At 40.7% G+C, this 15707-nt stretch overlaps 1 protein-coding gene across 1 annotated transcript; it reads right to left on the minus strand.

The window, feature by feature from the left end:
- Window positions 1-3160: 3160 nt before the first annotated feature.
- LOC124255030 (fukutin-like) lies at window positions 3161-15576 on the minus strand. Its single transcript, XM_046688865.1, is given in 10 exon segments — window positions 3161-3866; window positions 3868-4033; window positions 5032-5156; window positions 7509-7642; window positions 8991-9253; window positions 12454-12740; window positions 12919-13062; window positions 14914-14967; window positions 15236-15356; window positions 15464-15576. Coding segments are annotated over 9 exon segments (1317 nt in total). The 5' UTR covers window positions 15329-15356; window positions 15464-15576; the 3' UTR covers window positions 3161-3815.
- Between the last annotated feature and the right edge of the window lie 131 nt (window positions 15577-15707).

The raw sequence follows: 15707 nt of genomic DNA on the forward strand, positions 1-15707 counted from the left end.
CTTGAGGCTCGGTCGACTATTGGCGAGGACACTCGGGGTGTTGCCGGACGAGATAAAACCAACAACAACCGTCACAGGCACGAAGTTACCCGACCTAGTACCGTACCGAGAGCTGTGCATTCATCTCGGTCAGTTGAGCACAACGGACAACATTCAAGCTCGTCACCCTTCCACGATACTGAGAGCCGTACCGGTGAAAACGGAGAAATACGACGATGGTAGAACCGAGTCGTTTTCACAGCGGCAGTATAAAAGGTTAACTCGGGGCAACATCCCTGATGTACAAGTATGCCCTAACCGTCGTGGACGTGGCCAGCCGCTACAAAGAAGCCGAACCCTTAACCACGAAAGACTCGGCCCAGGTAGCCCACGGATTGGAAAGCATGTACAAACGCAGTCCGCTGATGCGGCCCACAGAGCTGCAAGTCGACCCCGGGCCGGAGTTCATGGGTGCCGTGTCACAACTGCTAGACAAGCACGGCATCCAGGTCAGGCGTGGCGCTGCCGGGGCTCATCGCAGTCAAGCCATAGTTGAGAGATTCAATCGGACTTTGGCCGAGCGCTTATTTGGGCACCAGTATGCGAGAGAGATGGCCAACCCGGGAAAACGATCGACGGAATGGGTAGCGCGGCTACCTTAAGTGGTGTCAGCTATCAACCACGAAACCACTCGGCTCACCGGCAAGAAACCAGCCGACGCTATCAAACTGAAATCAGTGGTAGCTGAGTTGGCTGCATCATCGCGTGGGAAGGAGAAACAGATACCCGATAGGGCCCTCGTGAGGTACCTCTACCAGCCGGAGGAACACGAAGGGGACACTCGGAAATGAGCCACTGATCCGATATGGTCAGTCAAAACTTACAACATAGATAAAATAGACATCAAAGCCGACGAGCCAAACTTGTACTACTTGAGAGATGGGCCAGGGAGAGGTTTCGTTAGAGAGGAATTATTAGTCATACCGTACGGCACAATGTTGCCGCCCAAGCAAAATATTTAACACTTACCTTGTCGAGTAATCTAAATGGTATCCTATGAACACGACATGTCACATGATCAGGAAAGTGCTAGATCGCGGCCATAGTGACACTATTGTGTCACGTGGGGCCGGGAAGTTAACTGGGATTCAAAAGTAGTCTATACAATGGTGGCGAGATCTAAGGGCCCCACAAAAGCTTTATTTGTGAAATAAAGCTTTACAGAGGCTTTTGTTGGACTTGATCTCGGACAATCATTGTATATACTACTACAAGCGAACGCTTTCACCACTAGGCTACCCCACGGCCCAAGTTGCAAGAAGACAGGCATTGAATGTGATGATCATTGGTGAGTGAGTTCAGTTTTACGCCGCTTTTAGCAATATTCCAGCAATATCATGGTTGGGGACACCAGAAATGGGCATCACACATTGTACCCATGTGGGGATTCGAACATGAGAACGTTTTAACCACTAGGCTACCCCAGCGCCCAGTGATAATCATTACCAGTTTGGTAGTCAAGCCTTTCTAGCAAGCTGGATTCCAGTTACTGAGAGGTGAAATATACCATCACTGTCTTTATTGCTATAGCCACTGCTCTTATTATATCACCTTTGATGTAGTACTCCCACACAATTCTGTATTGCCATAGGGATCCATTTGTATTGATTTGTGAACTTTGTTAATTTTAGAATACAATTGTTTCCTCACATAGTTTTGGTTGTTTCTAGGTTTCACAGCTAATTCTTTCATGGACAGATTCCCAGTTAACTTTTTAGTTTCAACTTTGGACTCCACACTTAACACTATTTGTACTGGTCCAAATGTTTTCCAGTTTACAAGCCTGCATCCAGTTTAACATGGACACCCCACTCAGGCAGAATTAGCCCGTGAAGATCCAGGATAGAACTTCTCTTCAGTAACCCATGCTTGTGGTAAGAGGTAACGGATCGGGTGGTCAGGCTCGCTGAATTAGTTGACACATGTCATCGGTTCCCAAATGTGCAGATTGATGCTCATGCTGTTGATCACTGGATTGTCTCGTCCAGACTCGATTATTTATAGACCGACGCCATATAGCTGGAATATTGCTGAGTGCAGCATAACACTAAACTCACTCACTCACTCACTCACACAGAATTAGGTTGGTTGGTTTGTTGTTTAAGGCTGCCATAATCCAGCTGTATGGCAGCGGTCTGTAAATAATCCAACCTGGACCAGACACTCCAGTGATCAACATCATGAGCACAGAATTAGGTATGGTTTCTCATCTTCAACCTTCAGTTCTGGGGCTTGATCCAATGTACCATGCTGGTAGTCTTGCGAAATGAGTGACTTATTTTTCAAAATCAGGAAAAAGAACCTTCAATATTAACACAACATTTGGTTTATTTACACAACCCACCCCATAATATTATTGACAATATCATAAACAAACGTTTATATAACAACCCCTTGTAATAGGCAGAAGCAGCAAGCCAACCGAGGTCAAGTAATTTGTATCTCGCATAAACATTCTAGACACACAAGTATATGATGTTAAACATTCTAGACACACAAGTATATGATGTTAAACATTCTAGACACACAAGTATATGATGTTAACCTCATCATGACATTGTATCCTGGAACCAGATCATTGTGAGGTGATTATAAACTTTGCACGAAGCTTTACATTACCAAAATCTGAATAGATGTCATTTAAATATTTATAAATCCTCTGACAACACAGATTTTACTTTATGATGAAAATATATCAACAGTGTATAAGAAATTCTTGCGCAAAGACTGTAAGGCATTTTGGCAAACAACCCTTTATAACAAATGTTATTTGGAATTACAATTTCTTAGTGACGTACAAATGCTAAAGTACTGTCGGAAATAGAAAAAAACCTGTTTTTAGGCTGTTACTCTGTATCCCTAAAATTGACAAATTAACGAATAGCATATATCGAAATAACCCACATTGGCCTAACTGGGCATTCAGTGGGATGCGTAAAATTATATCCAGAAAAGCATGTTTACTCATGAAATCTGGCAAAACTTAGCAAAAAATACGAATAGCTGCTCAAAACAATAGATCGGACTATATAGTCTGTTTGCAGTGAAAACGTACCGATGAATTTCACTTTAAACAAGAAAGTAAATCGAATAAAGTGAAATTAAGATTGCGAATCCTCATAACGTTACCTTGCCAATTGAACATTCAAATCTCAGAATTTTATTAAACTTAGGATAAAAGTTGTTTAACAAACGATCATCGTTTCAAATCGTTATTATTGGTTTGTATTACTTAGACTGACAAAATGCTTAGCATGCAGAACACAGGTAGAAAATATATTGTGTGAAATGTAGATGTATTTGCGTGAAATACGCAGGTTTTTGCGTTAACGCGAACACTGGGATACACAAAGTATGTGAACTAGACTACCAGTTGTGAGACTTCCATTTGTGGAAGTATCGGTGACAGAGTGGGTTAGATCGCTGACTTTGTGTGCTGGCAAGTTGGTCCCTTACTCTGAGTATGTGGGATGGAATCCTGGATACGACTCCATCGCCAAAAGGACTGGAATATATACTTTATTGAGAAAGTGTAATCCCAGATATTACATTTGTTACATGTGACACTTTTTAAAAGGCATCATGTTTTCGAAAGACCCTTTGTATTGAGCTATTCATTGTAAATCAACAATATTAAAATTACAAGTTCAGGCTGAAAATATTAGGTTCTGGCTGGCATAACAATATAACCTTGCCTGACCTCATCGACAGGGTATGAAATTGAATTAAAACTCAACTTCAGTATTAGGGTCTAACAGTATCACAGTCTCAGACATTCATTCATACACTTGCATCACTTTGTCCCACTCTCCCTTGGGCCACACCCCCGTTGTCCTTCACATTGGCAGGGCTCTTCATCCAGTCCCACTGCTTCACGGGGGAGTTCCAGTTCTGGCCGTAGTTGGCCGTCACGTAGGGCAAAGTGGGGCAGGGGACGCGAACACGCAGACCGAGAAACTCTGTCCAGCACACATCAAACTTGGGGAAAAAATACCTGAAACAAAACATTCTTTTGTCATTTCATTGATTCCTGCTCCTTGACAACTCAGAAATGACAGTTTATGTAGGGGATTTCAGCCATGGGTTTGTCGAAGTGTATTGTTGGTGTGAAAGTCATTTTTTCAACTGTAGTATCATCAAAGATGTCATTCATAGATGTAAATGTACAAACATATACAAACCCAAACACAGACCACAAAATCATTTTACTTTATTTATTCCATTCACTTCCATCCACCCCCAAATATTTTTAACATAAATCCATGACAACAGGCTTCACACATTGAACTCATGTGGGGAATCGAACCCAGACCTTTAGCGTGACAAGTGAATGCTTTAACCAGTAGACTACCCCATCGCCCCTACTTCTGTCAAGACTTACTTACAAACTCATTAATGCTTTAAGTAGTCATGTAATCCCAGATAGGATAACATATGTGACAATACACTTCCTGCTACCTACAACAAGTCACCTGCAGCCCCTAGACGCTGGGATTATCCAGTCACCTGCAGCTCCTAGACGCTGGGATTATCCAGTCATTCAAGGCTCATTACAGGAGACATCAGCTCAGTCATCTTGTTGATTGCACAGGTCCTCTAACTGTCCTACCTGGTTATAATGCCACCCTGGATATAATGCCATATTTTCTCCTGGTAAAACGGTGGCATTATAACCAGGGTATACTGTATATTTCTGTCAAGACTTACTTATATATCTGTCAAGACTTACTTATATTTTTGTCAAGACTTACTTATATTTCTGTCAAGACTTACTTATATATGTCAAGACTTACTTATATTTCTGTCAAGGCTTACTTGTATTTCTGTCAAGACTTACTTATATTTCTGTCAAGACTTACTTATATTTCTGTCAAGACCTACTTATATTTCTGTCAAGACTTACTTATATTTCTGTCAAGACTTACTTATATTTCTGTCAAGACTTACTTATATTTTCTGTCAAGACTTACTTATATTTCTGTCAAGACTTACTTATATTTCTGGCCAGTCAAGACATCTGTCCCACCATTCCACATGTACTTAGCTTCCTCATAGAAGAAGAACAGATCGATCTTGATGTCTCCAGCTTTGAAAGACAGCTCATAGCTGTCAGATTCCTGAAGTGCACAGAGTCAAATATCAATACTTTTTCTGGCAGTGTAGGTATATGCCGATAGGTAACTGCAGTTTATAACAATATCATGTATTGACATAAGTATGTGTTTAGGTGGTAAAAAAACCTAAAACATACAAGCCATCCAAAACAGGAAGCACGAGTCTAACAGACTGAAGGAGGGGAATTTTATTACTCTTCACAAGGCCTGGTTGGAAGTACATACAAATCTCTCCCATAAACTGACTGACTGACTTAGTTTTGGTTTTACGCCACTTTTAGCAATATTCCAGCAACATCCGGCGAGGGACATCAGAAATGGGCTTCTCACATTGTGCCCATGTGGGGATTCGAACCCGGTCTTCGGCGTGACGAGCCAACGCTTTAACCATTAGGCTACCCCACCGCCCCTCTCCCATATACAAATATTTTAGTTGAATATTATTTGTAAAAACTGACATGGCCAATTTTAGGCCAATGCTTTCTTCTCTTGCACCAAAGGACTGTTAATATCTTGCACCCATTCCTGTTGTTTTAAAGGTGCATTTGTGATCAAGCACAAACTACCTTACTGACCACAACTGACCGATTTGGAGCAAAACCTACAGATACATGTACCTTCACCCATGCTAACTGGCTCAAACAATATCTCAATATTTCAGACCAGACAATAAAGTGGGTGGTTGGTTGTTTAATGCTGCAATCAGCAATATTCCAGCAATATGGCAGTGGTCTGTAAATATTCAAGTCTGAACCAGACAATCCAGTGATCAACACATTGAGCATTGATCTACACAATTGGGATACAAAGATATGACTGTGTCACCCAAGTCAGCAAGCCTGACCACCTGACCCCTTAGTTGACTCTTACGACAAGCATGGGTTGCTGAAGATCAATTCTAACCCGGATCTTCACGGGTAGACAATACAGTGATTGAGATCATGAGCATCAATCCGGGATATGATGATGATGTGCATCATGGTGAGCCTGATCACATGATCACGGAAGTCACCTCTTATGATAAGCATGGGCTGCTGAAGACCAATTTTAAATATTCTAAATAACCATAATAACTATAATCTGTTTGCAGTGAAAACGTACCGATGAATGTCAATTTAAACAAAAAAGTAAATCGAATAAGATGAAATTAAGATTGTGAATCCTCATAATTTTACCTTGCCAAGTGACCATTTAAATCTCAGAATTTTATTCAACTTAGGATAAAAGTTGTTTAACAAACGATTATAGTTTCAAATCGCTATTATTGGTTTGTATTATAAGGGTGTATGCACATTAAATGAAACACCGAGAACAAGTATGGTTGGTCTAAGTTAACGCTCATCACGCACGTGCATTTGTTTCACTGTTCCATCTACTGTGCTCACCCCCTTGTAACACAAACCAATAATAGCGATTTGAATGTATGATCGTTTGTTAAACAACTTTTGTCCTACAATGAATAACATTCTGAGATTTAAATGTTCAGTTGGCAAGGCAAATTTATGAGGATTCGCAGTCTTAATTTCACTTTATTTGATTTACTTTTTTTGTTTAAAGTGAAATTCATCGGTACGTTTTCACTGCAAACAGACTATGGAAGAATCTTCCTGTGTTCTCATTGTTAGACAGCAACCAGGAAAAGGGTCTAAAGGTCAAAGAGATAGAAACCCATTACAGAGTTGCGTCCCTTACTTATGTCAGGATCTGCTGCGTTTGAATCTTGATTTGGCTCTGAATATGATTCTTCAGCATTGTTTAACATACCCCCGGGTTACCAAGACAAACATTATTAATTGAACACCACTCTGAACAGTATATAAGTTACTTCCAGGCCAAGGAAGCCACAGTTCGTTTGTTGTTTAATGCCGCACTCAGCAATATTCCAGCGGTCTGTAAAAAATCGAGTCTGGACCAGACAATCCAGTGATCACCAGTATGAACATCGATCTGCGCAATTTGGATACGATAACATGTATTCAACCAAGTCAGCGAGCCTAACCACCTGATCCCTCGATAACGATAACATTAAACTCCTCTTACGACAAGCATGGGCCACTGAAGACCAATTCTAACCCGGATCTTCACGGGACACTACCCCATGTAGCATACACTGGTACAGTTTGCATAGACAAACCTGGGCCATCTTTACCGTGTCACATCAAATGATGAAATCCATGATCTGATTATTTTAAACTGACAATAACCATAATGCTTGGGGATTTTAGGGCATCGTTAAGTCACCTTTGCTGGGGTCACAGTCAGTAGACTGTCTCACATATGCAAGGGATGGTAGGCCCTCTCGTATAACAGAGATGGTATACACCTCACATACACACTATGTCTCTGACTGCTCACCTTTCCAAAGACATGTTTCAGAGAAAACCCTCTTCCTTCAAAAGCCGTCACAATATCCTCTTGGTAGTTCTTGATCCACACTCCAAAGTCTATGTCCTTACTATAGGTGATTATTCCACACTGTCGGTACCAGCCTGCAAAGTGTCAGAGCGTCAGTGAATTTTCAAGACGAAACATGTTTTGTGAGTGAGGATGATATTTTTACGTCACCATGGTCAGTATTCAAGTTTGCCCTAAAGTCTTAATGAAGAATCAAGTCCAGAAGGCCAGGGGTGGAAATAACCCATTGCCCGACGTCCCAGTCCAGTGTTTTTTTCTGTCGGGCAAGCAAATTTGTATATCACACTGTACCGGTGTCCAGTTGACTTTCCAATGTTAATTATGTTGTTTATTTAAAATATCAACAAGAAAATCGGCCGGTATAGTGGAAAAATTATCAGGGCAAGTGATTTTACATGTGCCACTGTTCCGGAGTACACTAGCAATGTTAAAAATATTTCCACCCCTGAAGGCCTGAGAGATACCCACTTAGTGAGTGAGTGAGTTAAGTTTAACGCAGCACTCAGCAATATTTCAGCTATATGGCGGTGGTCAAGGATTAAAAACCATGAACATCAGATCCAGAGAATACCAAGGGATGCAACTCTGTTTAGCAAACTGTAGTGCCTTTGCCAGATCAATATCATATAACTAGTACTATAAGTGATTATTCCACACTGTCAGTACCAGCCTGCAAAGTGTCAAAGCGTCAGTGAATTTACAAGATGAAACATGTTTTGTGAGTGAGGATGATATTTGTATCAGTTCCAACACTGTTGGAGCCTCTTGCCATGATTTCTGATTGTCCTCCTGAGAGGATATGTAAGTCCACAAACATTCAAAGTACATTGAAACTCTCCGCTGTTTATAATCGTAGAATATGTGTGTTTTTAAATGTATGGCTAGATTTGTCTACGCTGCTAACGGCTGAGGGGATGGTGTAAATCCAGCTAGGGTCCATGCAGGAAGCAAATGTACTGTAAGTCCCCATGGTCCCTAGTATGGTGATCTACCTTCAGTCGTTGGCAATCAATAGCCTGTTTTTAATTTTATATTGTATTGTCATTTATAGTTCCAATATGTTAGATTTAATTGCTAGTTTTAAATGGATATATGTGATACACTAGTAGTTTTACTGTTCTTCGTCAACAGGTTTTTTAATTTCTACCTTTAGTGATCTTTAGTATAATTATAAAATGTTCTCGTCACGATATGGCTGAAATATTGCCGATGTGCTGATAAATCTTAACTCACTCACTCACTCACTCATGATTTCCGACTTCATTAGCAACTGGTCAATAATCAATAAAATTGTTCCAACATAATCATATTGTCATAAATGTTATTTGTTTACTGCAAACAAATTTTTTGTTGTGGCAAAAATAATGTGCGCACTACTTTGTGTAGTTTTTTACTGTTGTAACCAAGGTAACAACAACTCACCAAGACATGTGCCACTGCTGAGCCAGAACTCTACACCAAGGTCATCAAGAATTTCTTTTCCTCGGGACAAGAGTTGTCTCCCTTTTCGCAGGAACTGTTTGGCATCTTCACTACTGTCCTGGGGATATTTACTGAGGAATGTGTGAGCTCTGTAATAGTCACACTCAATAAACTTGGCGTGTGGAATCTGTGCCAGGAACTCTTTGATTGTGTGTGGGAAGTGGAGCCATATACCATCAACCCTGTTGCCATGAACAGGGAATCTGAAAGAGAGAGTGAGTGAGTGAGTGAGTTTAGTTTTACGCCGCTTTTAGCAAATATTCAAGCAATAACACAGCGGAGACACCAGAAATGGGCTTCACAAAATGTACCAATGTGGGGAATCGAACCTGGGTGTTCGGCGTGATGAGCTAACGCTTTAATCACTAGGCTACCCCATTGTCCTGAATCTGAAAGAGGCAACCAGTCGATAGATTTTAAGCTTCATAATTTATTATTACAGATTTACACTTAACTGAAGATGAAAAAGTGAAGTGACATGAAGTTTAACATCTCATTCTACATATTTTAGCTGACTGGATTTGTGTTTTGTTTTTTTTTCCGTTTGTTGTTCAATGCCACACTCCGCAGACAATCCAGTGATCAACAGCATCGATCTATGCAACTGGGATATGATGACATGTGTCAACCAAGTCAGCGAGCATGACTACTCGATCTTGTTAGTCGTCATTTATGACAAGCGTGCTGAAGACCAGTTCTAATCCGGATCTTCACAGGTTATGGGATTCATAAAGTGACATGCATGCATGTGTGGCTGATTATACTAGCCCAGTATAATGCCAGTTTTTATTGTGTTAGCCCATTGATATACTATACCACAGTTTAACATGGATATCCCACTCAGACACAGCATACAAACTCCAAGCAGACAGTCTTAGTTTTATTCCCTTAATGCCAAGCCCAAAGATGAGGAGCAAGTGCAATTCTTTTATCTTTTATTGATCTAAGAAACAATTTACCTGGACCAACTGCCCATGAGACAGACACACACTGCCCACAGACACGGGCTAAACATCGAGCTGTAACAGTTTGTTTGTGTCAAGTTCTACGTATGTCTCTCTTAATATGCTGAATCAGCTTCTGTGTAGCCTTGATCTCTACCAAACCACTGTCAGTATTTGTATATATTGTAAACCCTAAATACTCCACACATTGAGAAGGATCTAAAACACTTTTGTCATAACTGACCTTTATACCCAAACCTTCAAGAGTATGCAACAATAAGTCTTTATGATCTGAAATTTGCCTACTATCTGACATAAGTATAAAATCATCTACATAAATAACAACTCTAAGGCCAACAGAGCGAAGATACTTGACTACAGGCCTGAGGAATTTGGAGAAATAATATGGGCTACAACTTAACCCAAATGGTAAAACATCTAAAACTCTTCCATCCCATCTAAAAGCCAAATAGTCACGGTCATCAGGGTGAACAGGGACATGATGAAAACCATTTTTTAACGTCAAGAATAACCATGTAATCTTTTGGTTTAATAACATCTGCAAGGTCTCTGATATCTTCATTTCTAAAAGTTGAAACACTACAAAAAGAATTAAGATACCTCAACTTATGTATAAGTCTAAGTTTACCGTTTTTCTTTGGCACACAACCAATAGCACTGACACAAAGTCAGTGTTAGTACCTGGTTCAATAGCTCCACTGGCGAGCAAGTCTTTTACCTCGCAATCAATAAATGAACACTCTTTTACTGACAAGGTAGGATTATTAAAGTCAAATTTAGATGGAATGTTCAGAAAAGGTATGCTTATTCCATCACGGATCCAGTCAATAACAGTGCTTGGAGAATCAATCTGTTCCCATGCTGAAAACGATGTAAACAGTTCACCATGCCAAGGGAGGTAACTCTAACGACTATAACTAGTTGCCTCTTTCGTTATTAATATTATGCTGGCCACTCGAGTTGTGAGATCGAGTCTCGGGAAAGGAACGACTCGAAAATTGTGAATAAATATCATGACCACCACGACCTCTAGCGAATCTGCGTCGGTGTTGAAGGTTATTGTGATGTCTATTCTGCTGTCCAGTAATAGCGGCGATTGAAGCTGCACTCCTCAACGATTCCAAAGCACTTGGCGAAAAGTCCCTAGTATTGTTCTGTTAGGTGCGAAAAAAATCTGGATGTGCTGGGATCGAACTGTCCTTGTACTAGTAAGGCAGCATGCTCATCTTGAAGAGAACACATATGAGCCTTAAGAATACTAAACAGCGAAGCAATCTGGTCAAGACTCGGTGTTCTGCCCTCATCAAAAGAAGCTAATAGCTTGAGTGACATCTCCACATACCGGGCCGAACGGGTTAGCGTGTTGAAGTGGGCTTTGTCGTTAGAGCGCTCACCTTGTCTGGATTCGTTGAGTCGAAGTTCTGGAGGTAGTCTGATCCTCTTAAGGCTGTCCCTTATAGCTTGAAACTGGCCTTGCAAGTCCTGATCCACGAAGTCACCATCAGACGACTGAGCAGATCGATGCCAGTCACTAGTAACTGTAGTATTAGGCCTAACATCCGTCAAGCCACCATTAACGCGTGGGTCACACTCCGGCACTGAAATTGATGGGCCGCAAGCATTGAAATTCTGATCAAACCGGCGTTCCAGGTCTTCCTGACGCTGGAGAAATCTCCTCAACTGAGCTGAAATATCTTCTAAGTGAAATGAGCTTCCCTTTTCTTCACACATGCTCAATTTAGCAACGTTCAAACACACGGTTCAAACATTTGTCTGCTCGTGGGGAGTACACTGAGCAAGACTGAAGGTAGCGACCCCTGTCGCTACAAAGTCACATGACTGGTCACATGATTACACTTGATACGACACAGACATGGCTTAAACCACCAACCTTACATTCTCACACAGACAACTATCACTCCACAACGGAGGCTCAGTAATGGAATTCTTGAATAGATTGCAATGCAAAGATTAAACTGTGCCAGGAACATGAAAAGTTCTAAAACCATTCTCATTCAAATCTTCCAACCCCAAGAGAAAAAAGCTTGAGATGCCGGGGTCTAACTGCCGCCCACTCGGTCTAGTCCTGAAGCCAACTAATATTTGCAAATACCCTTCTCAGAAAAGTCACTGAAAACGATGTATTCAGACCTTAACGTGTGATTTGTATCAGATTTTTATGTTTGTTCTTCATATGAAGCCTGTTTGGCATGAGAGTTATCAGTTTTGTCGTGAGAGCTGGACACGAGTAATAAAAGCGTGAGAGTTGGCAGGTATGTCTCATTAAGAGCCCATCTATTTACTTAGATGGTTAACCATTCACCAAGTCCACCACAGACAAGTCAGGAGAACACAAACAAACTGCCCAATTACCCTCCATCATCACCCTGCATGTAATCATGGTGTGGATCACCACTCAAGCACTAGTGGACGTTTACCTGTCATATCCTCCAGCACTCTTTCCAAATGTTAATCTTTGGCTGTCAAGAAGGAGAGCATTGGTCTTATTTGAGAGATTCAGGTGGCTATGCCATAAGAAGTTGTCTGCCCTTTTGTAGAACACCACCAGGTGAATCAGCGGTCGAATTCTACCTGACGGGTGGATGAGGTAATGTGTTGGAATGCTGGGTACCGTTAATCTCTCCAAGGACAGTAGACGGGGGTCAGGAGAGGTCACCTCAATTAGGTCAAGGTCATGGTCACGGAGTTCTCGCAAAAGGGAACCCTACAATGAAAGTTGATTGAGTTGGATATATCGAAACGCAATGTATAAATGGATTTTAAAGATTAGGTTTTCAGGTTCTTTTGTAAACTTATTTGTCAGACCATTTAACAAATTCATCATGAAGGACAGTCATACCCTTCTCTCCCATTCATCCCCAAAGCGTCCCGAGTGAGATGACATCTCCGGCTGAGCAAAGATGGACGCAGAGAAGCTGAGACTCCGACTCACTGACAGTCAACAGGGATCTGAGCACCTCCGGCTCGATGACGAATATTGGAACATCTCTGTGGTGGCACCTGCTGGTGAATGTGTTGACCAGGTCCTGTTTAAATTAAACAAAACTTAATGCAAACATTTGTTCACCACAAACTATGTATGAAATTTAAGACCAAATGCATATGATATAAGGTTGTCACTAGTGTTGGGAATTGGTTGAAATCTCACAATTGATGATTGGTTTGATACCAACGACCAATCATTGAAAAAAATTGGTTAGCGTCATTTTTTTAGATTTTCCTATTAAGGTTGTAGTTGTATAAGGAAAAAACATTTGGTTCTCTGTTGTTTTTTTGTTTTATTTAGAAACTGCAAAATTACATTTGCAAATTTCACATCCAGTGGAAAATGATTCAGTTCCAGTGTAACATAAACTTCCCAGGTCCTTCAAGAAATATTCAGTCATGACTTTTCAGAAAGTGAAGTGAGTTTTCTAAGAATTAAACACGTTTTCCGGCCCTGACAATGTCCTAGATATGTTCCATCATCAAGTATTTCAAACTCTATTACAGCGGTTCCAAAATCGTTTGTGTTCGATTATGAGAAAATGTGATCGATTGCTTGGTCGTTTGGCCACTGCGACCAATCTTCGATTATTTCAATTAATCGGAACACCACTAGTTGTCACTATGTTTTGTGTGATCTAATCTCCTGCTGGAAGCAGATGACTATGTTGTGCAAACAATAATACAAAAAGAATGCACAATGTTTTTAATTGGGATTTTAGAAGCTGTTTTATCATGGATCTTACTCTCTTTTTTTCTGGCAATAATTTACTTTTTTACTAAACTTGCATTGGTTTAGTATGTATATTGATATATAATTTTCAAAAACAAAAAGACATGTACACTTTATTTATGCCACCCCCTACTTCCCTGTCCTTCATACTGTTATCGTGCTGCCATTATGTCATATGCCACACCCCACTTCCCTGTCCTTCATACTGTTATTGTGCTGCCATTGTGTCATATGCCGCACTCCACTTCCCTGTCCTTTATACTGTTATTGTGCTGCCATTGTGTCATATGCCACACCCACTTCCCTGTCCTTCATACTGTTATTGTGCTGCCATTGTGTCATATGCCACACCCCACTTCCCTGTCCTTCATACTGTTATTGTGCTGCCATTGTGTCATATGCCACACTCCACTTCCCTGTCCTTCATACTGTTACTGTGCTGCCATTGTGTCATATGCCACTCCACTTCCCTGTCCTTCATACTGTTATTGTGCTGCCATTGTGTCATATGCCACACCCCACTTCCCTGTCCTTCATACTGTTATTGTGCTGCCATTGTGTCATATGCCACACTTCCCTTCCACTTCCCTGTCCTTCATACTGTTATTGTGCTGCCATTGTGTCATATGCCACACCCCACTTCCCTGTCCTTCATACTGTTATTGTGCTGCCATTGTGTCATATGCCACACCCACTTCCCTGTCCTTCATACTGTTATTGTGCTGCCATTGTGTCATATGCCACACCCCACTTCCCTTGTCCTTCATACTGTTATTGTGCTTGTCATATGCCACCTCAACTTCCTTGTCCTTCCATTGTGCTGCCACTGTGGACAAATTTTGCTGACTTACTCTTTCACTCAATGTCCCTGTCCTTAGTCATGACAAAGGTATTCATTTAGACCTGCTCATAGGTCGATATTCCATCCCAAATAGACAGCAAGTGTCAGAACGTAGTACCATGGTAACTCTCAATATTATCTTGATTATAGTTGTAACTAATAACGTGGCTTTGCAGATGTGACTTGTATTCCACTGACAACAATAAACAATGACCAACTGACCACCAGTGAAAGGGGACAGAAATTAGAAAAGGAAAAATAAAATGCACCTCATTTAGAATCCAAGATAAATCAGTACAAACATCACAGTGGGCTTACCAGTATTGCTGCAGACTGTATGCCAGAGTACCTTCCATTCTTCCCTGTTGATCCCTGGATGATAAACAGACATACCATGCGTACAGACACTGAGACAGGATGTTACCATGGTAAAACATTTACTGATTTTTATCAATATCACATTTTGATACAAATTCTAAAAAATAATGTACAAAAGTACTGGTTGATTGAAATTGATATTTATTAAGATCACCAAGATTAAGATAGGCTTTACACACATTTAGTCCATGTGTGGAATCAGACCCAGTCTTCAGCGCAACAAGCAAACCAAACCAGTGTTTTAGCAACTAGGTTGACTTACCACGCTGTAGATGCTTTTAAAGCTGAAATATTGCAGGAAGATGAAAACAAGGGAAAGCAACAGCAGAGATTTGATAAATGTTGATTTTCGCATCACATGGTATCAGCTCTTGCGATCATATCTGGAGAGAGAAAAGACATGTATCATTACAATGTGGTATCTATAATCATAAAACACACAGTTTAAGTATGTTATGAAAGACCACATCTAAAAACAATGATCTATTACCACAAAAATGTGGAAGACCTGGCACGTGTCGAGATCTAATAACTTGCGAATAAGTAAACATCGATATCAGGGTACACTTCAAGCTTCTTGGAGGCTGACATCTTGTAGGCCCGGGCTGAATTTTGTACTTTTAAATTGAATTTTTAAATTACTCGCGTATAATATGACGTTATATATACTTTTATAAGGAAAACATGTATTATCATTGGGTTATGTATAGAGTCCATAATAAAATGTCCCTTAT

This window comes from Haliotis rubra, unplaced genomic scaffold (assembly GCF_003918875.1).
Source record: "Haliotis rubra isolate DU_JTF1 unplaced genomic scaffold, ASM391887v1 Scf59, whole genome shotgun sequence".
In the NCBI taxonomy this organism is placed as follows: Eukaryota; Metazoa; Mollusca; class Gastropoda; order Lepetellida; family Haliotidae; genus Haliotis; species Haliotis rubra.